This window comes from Mustela nivalis, assembly GCF_964662115.1.
Source record: "Mustela nivalis genome assembly, chromosome: 11".
Taxonomy (NCBI): domain Eukaryota; kingdom Metazoa; phylum Chordata; class Mammalia; order Carnivora; family Mustelidae; genus Mustela; species Mustela nivalis.
The window spans coordinates 97,095,888-97,110,982 of NC_139030.1; the positions used below are offsets into that span (position 1 = coordinate 97,095,888).

The 15,095-nt window shown below is 41.4% G+C and overlaps 1 protein-coding gene across 11 annotated transcripts in view; it reads left to right on the forward strand.

Annotated features, from left to right (window-relative positions):
• INO80D (INO80 complex subunit D) overlaps window positions 1-13,119 on the forward strand; it is a 69,094-nt gene extending 55,975 nt beyond the window's left edge. For all 11 annotated transcript variants that reach the window (XM_082689126.1, XM_082689125.1, XM_082689124.1 and 8 more), the window contains one exon: window positions 1,015-13,119. In XM_082689126.1, the coding sequence (XP_082545252.1) occupies window positions 1,015-2,180 (1,166 nt within the window). In that variant the 3' untranslated portion in view covers window positions 2,181-13,119. The remainder of the gene's footprint in view (window positions 1-1,014) is intronic.
• The last annotated feature ends 1,976 nt before the right edge of the window (window positions 13,120-15,095 follow it).

Genomic DNA, 15,095 nt, shown 5'->3' on the forward strand with positions numbered 1-15,095 from the left:
GAATCCTTAAGAATTTAATGCTTTGATGAGCTGGGTGTAGAGGGTGCTGTGGATAAATGGAAGATGTGACGCACGTTCCAATCCAGTCCTTGGAAGCTTCTCTGTTCCACAGGGACCCTCTTTAATAGAATACTGGTTTGGTTTCAGTGATTTATGTGTTTATCAGAGAGCACTCACGTGTGCAGGGGGAGGAACAAAGGGAGAGACAATCTCAGGCTCTCTGCTGAGCATGAAGCCCAATGTGGGGCTTGATCCCACGGCCCCGAGATCATGACCTGAACTGAAATCAAGAGTCGGATGCTTAACCAACTGAGCCATGCAGGTGGCCATTTTATTTATTTATTTTAAAAAATTATATTTATTTATTTATTTGAGAGAGAGCACGCACATGCACATGGGTGAGGGAGAGGGAGAAACATTTCCTTGCCGGGCAGGGAGTCTGATGTGGGGCTGTGTTCCGGGACCCTGGGATCATAACCTGAGCTGAAGGCAGACGCTTAACTGACTGAGCCACCCAGGGGCCCAATTTTAAAAAGATTTTATTTATTTATTTGGCAGAGAGAGAGGTCACAAGTAGGCAGAGAGGCAGGCAGAGAGAGGGGGGGAAGCAGGTTCCCTGTTGAGCAGAGAGCCCGATGCGGGGCTCAGTCCCAGGACCCTGAGATCGTGACCTGAGCTGAAGGCAGAGGCTTAACCCACTGAGCCATCCAGGTTATACAAGATTTGTTTGTTTATTTGAGAGAGAGAGCGCGCATGCGGTGGGAAGGAGGGGCAGAGGGAGAGAGAGACTTAAGCAGGTTCGGGCACTGAGTATGGAGCCCGATGTGGGGCTCGATCTCATGACCCTGAGATCATGACCTGAGCCGAAATCCAGAGTCAGAGCTCAACTGACTGAGCCGCCCAGGCGCCCCTTTAATACAGAATATTGTTGAAAAATAAATACAGGCATCTACTTTTTGTAATACGGGACCAGCGGAAGCTCTGCTCATTCTTGATGGCTTTTGTTTTCCTCAGGAAAGAATGGAGACCTCCTTCCGACTACCGAAGAGGCCGAGGAACTCGAACGGGCCTTGCAGGCTGTAACTTCTCTTGAGTGCCTGAGTACCATTGGAGTACTTACCCAGTCAGACGGTGTGCCAGTCCAGGAGTTGTCCGATCGAGGAATAGGGGTGTTCTCCACAGGTAGTGGAGCTTCAGGAATTCAGTCCCTGAGCCGAGAAGTGAACACGGACCTAGGGGAGCTATTGAATGGGCGCATAGTACATGATAATTTTTCTAGTCTAGAGCTGGATGAGAACCTGCTCCGTTCTGCTACCTTGTCTAACCCACCTACACCCCTGGCAGGGCAGATCCAGGGGCAGTTCTCTGCCCCAGCCAACGTTGGCCTTACTTCTGCCACTCTGATCAGCCAGAGTGCACTTGGGGAGAGAGCCTTCCCAGGACAGTTTCATGGACTACACGACGGCAGCCATGCCTCCCAGAGGCCACATCCTGCCCAGCTGCTGAGCAAGGCAGATGACCTAATCACCTCACGACAGCAATACAGCAGTGATCATTCACACTCCTCGCCCCATGGAAGCCATTACGACAGCGAGCACGTGCCGTCTCCCTACAGTGACCACATCACCTCTCCCCACACGACGTCTTTCTCTGGTGAGAATATGGCAGCTACCTTTTCGGCAGAGATGCCCATCATGGCGCAGCACTTGCTCCCAGCCCAACTCGAGGTGCCCCTTGGAGGAGTCGTCAACCCCAGAACTCACTGGGGCAGTCTCCCTGTCAACCTCGGAGAGCCCTCTCCGTTCAGCAACCTTCTCGGCGCAGATGGCCATCTCCTCTCCACTTCCCTCTCCACGCCACCCACCACTTCGAACTCAGAGACCACACAGCCTGCCTTCGCCACTGTGACCCCCAGCAGCTCCAGCGCGCTCCCGGGGTTACCGCAGACCAGCTTCAGTGGCATGGGGCCTTCTGCTGAACTCATGGCCTCCACCTCCCCCAAGCAGCAGCTCCCTCAGTTCAGCGCAGCCTTCGGCCACCAGCTGAGTTCTCACAGTGGCATCCCTAAGGACCTGCAGCCCAGCCACAGCTCGATAGCCCCTCCTACAGGCTTCACAGTAACAGGTGCCACAGCTACAAGTACCAATAATGCGTCCTCTCCCTTTCCCTCCCCTAACTGAGCGTGTCTGTGTATTTGCAGGCAGGCGGGGAGCCTGGCGTTTTCTATCTTCGTCTCCTGTGTATCATCCCGCTCCCCCTTTTCCTAACGGAGATTTTAAAAATAACAGATGGGGACTACAGGGGGACTCCCTTTTCCGGTTCAGCAAGTCGGCCTGCGGCGGACCTCGCTTCAGTGTTGCCGTGTGCCCCTTCGCACTGGTGCTCATCCCTCCTGGCAGGTTCACCCTCCCCCGATGGTTTCCTTCGTGGCTCAGCACAGTGACTGGATAGAATCGATTTTTAGCAGCAAGTCCTAGAAGTGGAAGATACCTCAGATTACCAGTGCCCTTTACTATTTCCTAGTATTCAGATCAATGCTTTCCATTCTGTGACCAGGTCTTGACGGAGGTGGTTCTAGAGAGAATGGTCCTATTCACTGAGTTCCCGTGTAAGCGATAGCAGATGGTGCGTGGGGGGCGGGTCGGGGCTCTGACCCAGCACCACCTGCTAGACACCACATGAGGCCAGGATTCCATTCCGAATTGTGATCATGTTCGATTAAAAAGAAAAAATAATTAGTCTTTTGACCGCCTGTGTGTGTGTGTGTGTGTGTGTGCGCGCCCGTGTGTGTCTGTGCAGGGCAGGAAGCAGCTGTCCCGTTGTTGTTGTTGTTGTTGTTGTTTTGTTTTGTTTTCCTAAAGAGGATAAGGCTCTGACTTCTCCTTTCCCACATCTCAGAACCCTCATCGGGTCAGTCATTCTTTCCCCCTGAATTAGTGAGGTCTCCCGCGTGTAGAGAGTGGCAAGCTGATGATGCGTATTGCACAACCCCGTTGTGCTTGGTGATCGGGGAACGCAGAAAGCCGAATTCACTTCGGGGCTGTGGGGACATCACAGCGAGCTCACGTGCACCGACCGTGCGGTTGCTGAGATTCCAAGGTCTGGTGGTCACTTGGCCTTTTTAGACGCGCATTTGGTTTCTCCGTCCCTCTCTCACCGAGGACCTTCCCGAGGTGTAATTACAAAAAGACCACATTTTGATGTGAAGAGCAGGACAGGTCAGCTAGGTTTGGAAAGATGGGATCTCTGAACTCCTTGGTGTGTCTTTTCCTTTTGGCTTTTTCATGTTTACAGTAGTGGTTCTTCGGTAAATTTGTAACTTGTCAGCGACACTTGTAGAATCAATGTACCAGTTGTGAAGTGATGTGTAATATCTGAAGGATACACATTTTAAAGTTTCTTTCAAAGCAGAATATGGAATACCCACCCTTTGGTACTTTTAAAATAATTGAAGTACTTAGGTTTGACTTTGGGGAATTTTTTTTTTTAAAGTACCAGAATTTTAGGGTTCAAAAATCATATTGGTAGTTTAGTAAGTTGGTGACTATGAAATAAATCTGTGAGGTTTCTTTTTACCTGCCTTGTCCCTGGCCCCGGCGCCGGCCCTGGCCCCGTCCCCCAGGGTGGAACTAGATTCTAAAGGCGTCTGTGCTCTGCTTTTGCTGAGAAGCCTCACTGTCCCCTGAGATACCATTGGCTATTTATACCCGAGTCTAGTCTAATTTACATATATATATTTTAAAAGATGAGTAGAGAGAACATATCTATTAATGATGTGATATAATAATTCATTTGTCAGGGAATATTTGATCTTAATTCCTTTTCAATAGGTAAAGATTTGGATGTATTTTCCTACTTCCTATATGTAATCTCTTTATGCCATGCTAATTCTAACCAGTCCCTTCTTTTGAAAGCTTTTCTTTCTCTGCTTTTTAAAGGAATAATGGTGATCGGCAGGCATTATGCAGATACGACGTGCCTGAGATTATGGAGGGGGAAATGTCACATGACTGTATGAAATCATTATATGCCCTATTTTGTATTTATTGACGTTTTCTTTTTGTGGGCCAAAAATACATTTGTAATATATTTAGGTTTTTTTTTTAATCATGATAATTGATTGGAAGATTTATTTTTGAATAGCTTTGCCTTTTTTGCAGATTGAGAAATTTCTAAATTATAAATTATGTCACAAAGCAAAATTATATTTGGTATCACCATAAATTTCTATTCTGAATGGTGAGGACAGATAATTTGAGTATTTCTCACCTGTGAACCTATGTTAGTAAGCTTTTTTATTTTAATGTACTGTAATGGAATGATTACGAGTAGTTACCTCTGCTCAGACGTATCAGTTGGTTTTCCTCCACTCTTTCCCTTCCTGTTCTCAGCATCCCTAGATAACCATCCCGTTCCCAGCAGTCCGATCTAGTCTCCGTTGTGTACTAATTCAAGGTTGTAACAGAGCAGCACACCGACTGTCTTAACCTACCAGCCCTTCTCTGACAGCAAAGGGAACGTCTTGGGTAGTCGGTTCGAACTTCTCTGGCTCTTCGTCTCTCGTGGTAGCTGCTTAAAACTCTTCAGTTATCAAAACTGAGTTTGCAGTAAGTTGCACATTTTCTTGTTTGCAATTTTCTGTTTTATGTGCATTGAAAAGCCCTTTCCTGCTTTCTAGTAAGGAGGCATGAAATAATCAGGAATGTTGCCAGTTTCAGCTTCACACCAAAAACTTCGAGTCAGTTCATTTTTGTTTAGATGCCCACAGGGATAGCTGAAGAAGGGGCTCCCGTAGGAAGGACCACTGTAGGTTTGAGGAATTAGCAAAAAAGCAAATTTGTCTTCTCATCTTATCTCCTTCAAAACCAGCATCCCAGCTTGCAATTTGCTTTGCTCTCGCGGCTTCTTGTGAGTCCCTTTTCGGACGAGAGAAGAACATCCTGTGAACCCAGAGATAACCTGTTAATGTTTTTCTTTTAGCAAATGTGGGGCAATTCTAGTCTGTTGTTAGTAGGTTTGCTGTTCATGTGTAGAGAAAGGAATGAAGTGTCTTTCACTCTGGAAATACGAAAATTCGTGTCTTTAAGTAGCACTTACGCCTATCGTAAGGCAGTACTGGAATCGCAAACGAAATTCACAGGAGGTCCTGGTTTGGTGGAAACTAGCTTGTATGCTAGTGTGAAATTCAGGAGAAATAGTGGCAGAGAAGTTCACTCCATATCTGTAGTTCTTTGGGACCATATATAAAGGCCAGTTAGATTGTGTTCATGTGACTTACTTACACCGTTGCTGCAGTTTCATAGATACACTCTGTGCTCGGAGAATCTGAATTCCATTCTAAGGAATGATACTGGCTGTGATCTTAGAGCATTGAAGAAGTGTTTTTCTCTCCTTTACTCTCTCTACATAATAGTTAATATTATTTTAATTAAAGTACTTAAGACATTGATTTTTTCCTCTGTAAAAATGGCTTAGTAATTTGCACATCTGCGTAGGTTATGTAGCTAGTAAACAATTCACAATAGTAAATAGCATTTACACTTAACCCACCAAATGACAGACTATGCAATGGAAAAATTTTGTAATTATTGTCACATAGCTTATAAGGTGAAGGATTTTTTTTTTTCCTCTAGTAACCTACCATGTGAGATAGAACTGCTTTATAAATGACTTCCTGAGAAATTTCATGCTGGCAGGCACTGCATTGTGTCTAGTGTCCCTCCACGAGAAGATGATAATTTAATGAGAAGCAAATAGTAGAGATGGAGATAAAGTTGGAAAATGTGTGTGTGTGTGTGTGTGTGCGCGCGTGCGTGTGCGCGTGCGTTTCTTTTCCTTAAAATTGTAGTTACCGTCTCGAGTGGCATCAGGCTAAAGAAAGTGAATACTTTATCCTTGCCAAATAATTATTTATAAGATTTATTTCTTCAATAAGCCCAGTCTCAACTGCAAGCTAAGAATCCTCACTTTCTGTGACTAACACTAAAGCTTTTCCTTATCCGAGCTCACTCGCAGTCCATGATCCCAACCCAGAGGCAAAGACAGTGCTTTGATTTGGACGGAAACGATGTCTGTGATCCATCCCCATGCCCAGTTTGTAAGCTTTCTTCTTACGTGAAAGAATTTATGTTACTCTTGACCTATACTGTTCAGTTTTGTTTTGGTTTTATATTTTAAGTAGGCTTCACGCCCAGCGTGGGGCTTGAACTCACAACCCTGAGTTCAAAAGTCACATGCTCTACCGGCTGAACCAGCCACATACCCCCGGTACCATTCAGTTTGTATTAGTTGGCCCTAGACTTGGAGCCTGTGTAGGTAACTCCCATCAGAGTTACCTAGGGAGGCAAGGGACATTGCCCTTGCGTCACGGGGGTGGTGATGGCGGTCATGGTAGGCTGCATCGGCAGTGTTCTTGTGAGCTGGTCGATCGCCTTTTCTCCATGTTCTGTAGGCGGTTGTGGATTGGGATTGCACAAAGATGAGGCTATTCTTAACACTAAACTAATTATTTAATAGGTTTGGAATTCATTTAAAAAATATCTAGGTATCTAGTTTCCAGATTCTTCAACCTCTTTCTTTTTAGCCTTTTAACATTCTACTAAATTCTGTTTTTAATCTGGTATATATAGATTAATCTAATACAGTGGTCTTCTCCACGGTCAGCAGAACTGTGCGGGTGACAGAGGCGATTTCAAAGATCCCTTGGAAGAAAATGTGGTCATACTGAATAGTCTTCATCTGTATCTCTTTCATCACCAACACCTACATCATTCCAAGGATCTATTCCTGATGAGAAATACATTTCTTGGGGGTGAGGTGGGAGGTGGACATAGATGTGTGACAGAACATAGTTTTTTTTTTTCTTTTTCCCTCCCACAGTACATTGAAAATACGGACTCGTCACTGGCATTCTGTAGAAAGGTGAAAGAATGACATCTTAGTATCTGGAGCCTTGTGAGCTTTCCAGTATCCTATTCTGGAGGGAACCAGAATCCATGCTTAGTAGACTAAAGTAACATTTTAAATGCTATCTTTGATTTGAAATAGATTTGAAAAATCTATTTTATTTTGAAAAAGATGTGAAATAAAATACCAGTGAAGAACCTATTTGAGTATCTGTCTGTTAAGCATTTCCCCCTGACCAATAAGTTAGGGAAAAAAACCCTAAAATACAAGTGAGTCATTATGTCTCCTAATAGCCAGTGTCATTAATGCAAAAATCGTGGGGCCGACTTGGAGAGCCTCGTTTCTATAGCAAAAAAGTCTCCCTTCAGCTCTAATTTCTGTTCGCTTCCCTCTCTCTGCACTGTGATACAGAGCCAAGAAAGGACAGGTGGCATTTCAGAGAGAGCAAATTTGGTATGACTTTCTTTAGCGGAAACCAGGTTCCCATATCTTGGGAATGTTTGACTACTTGAGTGGCGGAATTTGGGGGAATCTGAAATTGAGTCTGAAAAACAATGTTGTAAGAGAAAAGCTTCCGAACTCTTGGTAGCCTTTGTCGGGCAGCCCAGCTCCTCAGCCCCTTTCCCTCCTGCCTGCGGCCTCAGTGCCCACCCGGGTCCTCACGTCTGCACACACACCCCTGACCTGCCCTGATCCTGGCCTAAGAGTAATAGAAGCTGCCTCTTTCACTTGTTTTGTTTCTGTTTGTTTTTTTGTTTTTGTTTATTTTTGAGCTGGGGACCACTGAAGTAAGCTCTGTGTGCACCCAGAGTTCCCCTTGGAAAGATGTTCACCATTCAGTGCAGCGAAATGCCACACCATTGCTTTTGCTTGGGGAATAGACTGATTTGCCCTGAACTGACTCCACCCGGTGTCGCTAAGGCCCCGTCGGCTCCTGCAGCAGATGCGTGTGCAAGTGATGGGACGTTGGATGCTTGGGACGTGGTCTTCATCTGCTCAGAAGGGTTCAAATCAGTCTCTCTTCACAGTCATTGTTCTTTTCACTGTATAGTGTTGAGTATGTCTCAGGGATTCCTTGTGGAAATTAGGGCAGTTTTTAAAATAAGAAAATAGTTTTAAAAGTAACTAAAGGTGACTCATCATTGAAGAGAGCGCAAGAAAGAGAAAACGTTTGGTTTCATAGCCCACCGTGTCTCGCGTAGGGTTTTTTTCCTTGCTCCTTCAGCCTCTCATCTCCGCTTCAGCAAACAGAATCCTTTCCCATCACGCACAGCTTTAAAAGTTTTATTTAAAAGTTTCCTTCCCCAATGAGCTTTCAGAATACTTATTGTAGATTTTAAGAGAAAAGGTATATTAATTTATACTATTAACATCACCTCATAAATTATAAGTTTTATACTAAAGCTGTATTGAGTGTAATGAATTACGTTGCCTATGTGTTTTAATAGCTGAAAAAATTATATATGAGCTTTTTTTTTTTTTTTTTTTTTTTTTTTAACAAAACAAACTAGTGAAGCACCTTTTTACACTGGATCTCGGCCGTGTCAAGGTGTATAGCTATCCTTTGCTACCTTGCAGATATATAAAATAAAAGGATATCCTGGGGCCTCAAAATGTAGAACACCTTTAGACCATTTATTACTGCTCATAGAACTGTTGGGAATCGTGTTTCTTTAGTAAATGATCTGTGGTTTACACTTAAGATGGCTAGAAGCTTAGTTACAGGGTAAATAGAAATACACAATAGATCAAGCAAAACTCCCCCAACTACTGTAGCTGGATTTTGTAAACTAAGTTTTTCAGACCTCTTTTAGTTCCTATGGATTTATTCTTTAATTTACAGTTTATTCTGTAAGTTGGGAAGTAAAAATAGAGAAAATAATAAATCTAGATGTTCTCAGTGTCTTATTCAGGAACTTTTTCTCCCTCCTCACTAAGGAATTCCCACTGTGACTTAAAAATAGAATTAAATTACTTGTGTGCATGTCTCGTCTGTGTTTTTACACACATGCAAAAATATACATCGGGGGCACGTGTGTGAGAGAGATGAATGTGTGCTTAGGTAAAAATAGAGGAAGGTAACAGAATGTATTGTAGAAATACAATTTATTTAGATGAGGCTATCAGAGTTTTTTTCTCATTGTCTCTGTAGTATAAATACACCGAATTCTTCATTATGCTATCTTATGTTAAAAGGCTAGCTCTGATATCATGTGCATTTTATTTTAACCTTTTGATTAATTTATATTATGCTATGTTTTTCAAATGACATGAGAAACAGGTTCTAAGACAAGCCTCTCACTTTTGAGCATAAAAATAAGAGAGAGAGAGAGACGAACCAGACACAAGCTGTGTTTATCTACTGGGGTGATGGGACCAGACCAGTTGAAACAACTTTTTTTTTAATGTTAATAATAGATTTCTTCGTATTCTGAGTTCGTAAAGCTTAGTGATCATCTTTTCTTGGTGAAGTTAAGAAAATTAAAGGCTTTTTATAAAGAATACCATTTTTTGGGGGGAGTGCTTTTTTGGAAGAGTTGGTGGGATCATTTCACCATGCATATTTCAAAGCTGGGATGATTTCAGTTATTTCCAATTTTTTTTAAAAAAGTTACTCATGAAGTTAATGTGCCCCCAACCGCCATATTTGGTTATAAGAAAAATTATGCTACCCTTGACTTTTTTACCTAATTCATATGGAATTTTAAAAAAGATACATTCCTGTGTTTTGAGTTTTGTCATATTGCTATACATCCATTGCTGGAGTAACTGGTGGTCTAATGTAGACAAAACTAGAGTTGTTATTAAATGCTCCAATCACAATTATTTTTAATATGAAAAGATCATGTACTTGGATATATGTCAAAACAACTTCTGAGAATACACCAGAATTGTAGTTCTTTGAAGCCTCATTCATCTTAAGTATAGCCAAGACCTAGGAAAGCTCTACAGGTCGTTCCTTTTATAGTTGTATTTCTGCATCTCCCAGTTTCATTCATTCTTGCTTTATGAATTAAAAAAAAAAAAAATCCTGCATATCTCTTGTACATATGCATGCAAGTGAAAGAAGGGAGTTTGTACTGGTGCCGTTTGTCCCTTCAGTTACTGGTTCAATGGGATTTGCTAGAATAAATTCCCCCTGATTGAAGGGTGAAAATAGACCCTTTTGTGTATATCTGTACAGAGATGTGTATATGGGATGTGGTGGCACTTTGCTGAATGTGAACTTGCCTTGTCAATGGAAAGATTCAAAAGTATTACGTTTATTTATACATTTGTATAAATCTATATATACACGTATGTATATGTGTGTGTATAGATAAAGCTATATACATATATTTCCCTAAAAAATGTGTGTGTGTAATAGATTAACAGCCTTTGTTAAGATTATACGTCTATGGAAAACTCGATGATTCTGTAAGCAAGAGGAAGGGACAGTCTGGAGTCCATTATCGGTGCATACCAAGATGGAAGTCCTTTGGATTAATAGTCTTATTTATGGTTATTATAAGTGAATTCCTGCTAGAACTGTTCTTTCTTGCCAGTTCCACTGTCCTTCGTCTTTACTGCCTTCTCAAGCAGTCTCTCATCACACATCATGGTAGTTTTTTCCCCTTTATGATGTCCTCTCTAGCCAGAAGTGTTTGGCTTAAGCATAGTTCATTAACGTCTCGGTCTTGTCTTCTAAAGATCTTTATCTCTGATATTTTCCAGAAGGTGTCACTTTGGGTAATAGTTTGTATAGTAATTTTGAGGATTGGGCATTCATCCTTGTCTCAAAAACAAACCAAAAAACCAACATTCAAATAAGACTAATTTGAAAATTTTACCTGGATAATTTGGGGACATTTCACTCACAATGGAAAAGAACATAACTGATTTTAGTACTGATAACAGTGTTAGCTTTATTTTCTCATTTATCCTCATCAATTTGTCATCTAAAAATGTGGTTTACTTTGTGTCTTTAATCATCCATTTACCATTTTCTTTTTAATGGAAGGCATACAAAGTCACACATAAGCCTCCTGAATTCTAGACGTAACTCACTTTACTCATGATGACCCTGCTTCAGCCAATTCTTACGTAACAAACTTTGCTATATTTTCGACTTTTTTCCCACATTTGTGACATTCTGTTTTAACCTCGCTGCAGCTTTCTAGAACTTGCATCCCTATATATTGTGCCTTTAAAGCTCTTATGCACACACAAGACAAAAGTGTATATATACATGTCTGAGCATGTGTACATATACTTTCGTATATACTCACACAGTATGTCTCGTATATATTGTGGGAGTGAATATATAGATATTCAGAGGCAATGAAATGTTGCTTTCTAGATATATATGTATATAAATAGTGTTGATATACTGTATATACACATGTATATGTATGAGTTTTAAATGGCAATCTTTTACATTTAGCAAAATGCTGCCCCTACTGGAATATTGTCACTGCAATGGCAGTTGTATGTAATGATTTAAAAATACATTATCAAAAATTATTTAAAAAAAAAACATTTAAAAGTCTCATCTAAAGACATCCACACATTATTTATTTATCTTCCTTTTCCTTTTTATTGTTACATTTTTTTTTTTAACTGAAAGGGAGACTGTCATTTTTAAAAATGCCATCTGTCCCATGGGAGAAAGAGAGCGCTGGGGATTCACTTGAGGAACCTGGTGCGTTTTTCCTCTCTCTGAAATGGAGATGTACCACAAACCAGCCTGTTTATTTCGGTTATAAAACAATCCTGTCATTTCCGTTAGCGTATGTCAACCACCATCTTCTAGATCAACTTAATTCACCAATTTGCCTCTTCCTTTCATTAATAAATAATGATCATTGAGATCATTTTGCCTGGGGGAAGTTAACTACTCTCTAGCTGCAGGGAAATATATCACCTAATTGTTATTCTGCCTTGTTCAAAATTCAACTTTGTGAGAAGGCAGCTCTCATGAAGCTTGTCTTAAGCGTGTTTTGCATTTATTTAGTTAAAGGTCTTCCCAGACTTTTTTTTTTTGTTCTTTTTAAAGAACTCCAAGTCTGCATGCACTTGCCACAGATTTAATTCTTAGTCCCTACAGCTGCAGATGTCTTCATCCATACATCAGTTTGGCACACTGAAGGAAAGACTATGAAGAAGAAAACGTGAAATATTTTATTTTGTGATGAGTTGGCAGCAGATGACATTTCAAGACCTTACAGAGAGAGGAACGTAGATGGACAATCCTAAATTTTAAGACGTTAACAACAAAACAAAACAAACAAAAAAGCCAGTGAAGGAGGAGAACCCCCTGAAGACCAGAACAGAGAGGTTGGGGTCTGAGTGATTTCGTAGAGTAGTTGAGCTGGAACTTGATATCAGAAGCAGCCTTTAACGAAGCCTCTTGGCCGTGTTATGGTACTAACTGGAGTACAGAGGTGTAAATTGAAACCAAGTTGCAGTGGGAAATCAGAGGTGAGGCAGTAGCTTCTTTGGATCCAGTAAGGGACAGACACGTTGCACAGTTTTCAAATGTCTTCTTATGAAGTAACTGCACGGTAGCAAGGACTAGCAGTTCTCAGAGCCCTTCTTTTTCAGTGTTCTCATTCACCTTGGCACACAAGTACGTTTAACAGGCCATACATTAAAAATATTTACAAAAAAAAAAAAAAAAGCTGCTTAAAGGGAACTTACAAACCGAAAATCTTGTCTGCATTTGCGTGAATAGTGGCTAGAAGCTTAGTTATATGCACAAAAGCTAAGGGGCCACCCGTTTCTGCGCAGACTATAGCAGCCAGATGAGGACGTCGGCAGGTTTGGTGAAGAGCCCCCCAGTTCGGACAGAAAGGCAGGTCTGTGGCACTGAGTGTGGTGTGGCTGGGGGGGCGGGACCACATTTTGGGAGGTGATAGGCTGTTGGTTTGTAATTTCCCTTTAAACGTGAAGAGATGGCTCACATTTTCCATATATATCTCAATGAATGTACTGTATTACTGTTTTAAAAATTTGATGAAATAATAATGGATTGGTCTCCTTTTGTTATCTGGTCCTTGTTTAATTTGTTTAAGGGTTTTGTATACAAAAGTTTACATTTTTATGTATATTTTTCTTGTGTAAAAACTGATGTAATATGTGTATAAAACACTGTATGTATTATCTGTATATAGTGTGACAAAATGATTTTTCTTTCTTTCTTTTGGATGTATTAATAAATCTTGCTGTGAAGTAGCCTTGTTTTGCGTACCATTTCCTTTGCCTGGATATAGATCGAAGCTGCAAATCCATCCTCCCCTGCCCACACTTGGTTATTTATTTATTTATTTTTAAAAGATGTTATTTTATCTATTTGACAGGCATAGATCACAAGCAGGCAGAGAGACAGAAGCAGGCTCCCTCCCAAGCAGAGAGCCTGATGTGGGACTCGATCCCAGGACCCTGAGACCATGACCTGAGCCAAAGGCAGAGGCTTAACCCACTGAGCCACTCAGGCGCCCCCCCCCAACACTTAGTTATTTAAATAGAATAATCTAGGGAGATATATTCATAGTTCTTTATGGTGAGACCAACAAGGATTAATATTTGTAACAGCTATGGATCTATTACATGCTAGGTGAACTTAATGTGGTTTCTAGATCCTTGAAATCCAACCAGAAGTTACATTTCTGGTAATATGAAATTGTTACATGTCATGATGGAGGTCTTACAAGCCAATTTCTATCTCATTTAATCAAGCCCCTTCTCTCTTCATTTTCATAGCTTCACAAGTACAAGAAGAACTTCATACTGTATAACCAAAAAAAAAAAAAAAAAAAAGCCAAAACACCTCGAAGAAACACTCTTTTCCTTTAAAGCATTGCCAAGTGTCTTCCTTGTATCTCCTTGGAATTGAAATGTTACTTTATTTTTTTAATATGCAGATTGGAAGTTTTCATTTCCTGTGCTGTCTTTTGCCAAAGGATTTTGTGGTATGCATAGAGGCTAGGATAAAAATTCATAAGGAAAAATTAGTTATCTAATCACATTCCTTTTGTTAGAGAGTTACTATTCGTTTTTGTGGGGCATTTAGACTGCTTTTGCTTCTCCCAAAGAAGTTCACATTTTGAGACTAGAAGCAGGTGCCCACCCACAGTACTAAGAAAATGGCCTGTGGGGACAACTGCCTCCATCCCAGGCTCTGCTTCCGAAATTGACAATATATGAAGAAGAATGCTTGGAATTGGGCACTCCACTTCTTCGGCTATATGACAGTTGACTTAAACTCTTGTCATATCTATTCAGCATGCTCCTTTTCTAAATACTTGCACAAATCACAAAATTGGAGATTGTGTTGACTCCGTTCTTTTTTTTGAGGAGTAGATGAGGGAGTGAGAGTGAATTCCAAGCAGGCTCCATCCCAGCATGGAACCCCAAGTGGGTCTCCATCTCCCCACCCTGAGATCATGACCTGGGCTGAAATCCAGAGTCAATCACTTAATCGATTGAGTGCCCCCCTACCTCAGTCGATTTTTTTTTTTTTTTAAGAATAGCAGCCTTAAGGAGACAGTCTCATGAGTGAAATGTTTGGGTTGAGGCCACATCTTTAAAAGCTTGGTGTTGAGAGCCTATGGTCACCAAGTGAAAACAAAAATAGAGTTTAGAAAATCTATTTTCAGTTTAGAGGAGAACCTTTTTTTAACTCTTTGTTGGCATGTCTTCACCCCCTTGCTCTTTGCTCTGTTTCATTATATATATTTTGTTTTGTTTTGTTTGTTTTTAAAGTAAGCTCCCTGCCCAACATGGGGCTTGAATTCATGATCAAGAGTTGCTCTGCCGACTGAGCCAGCCAGTGCCCCCATCAATTCTTGGTGGAAAAGGCTACATTACTTAAAAATCTGCTTACCTACATTCATTTGTACCTTTCCACAGTGTGTGGATCCGAACATTAAGGTGCTACTATTCTGTTCCTTTCACTTACTGGCTTCCTGGAAAATTCTTTAATTGACATGTGACTGTGGTCTGTTACTTTTGCTCCTTGAAGTCGCTGGGATGGAGGGATGTCTATGGCTTCGCGCTCTGCGTTCAGCGGAGCCCATGGCGGCGTGTGAGTGCCGTTTCTGTCCTCCCGTCTTTCCAGTCTTCTGTCTTTCAGGCCTTCTACTCCTTTCCTTATTCACCTACGGTGATTTCTGAGCACTTGGTGTTAGAGGCAGCGGAACACCGGAAAA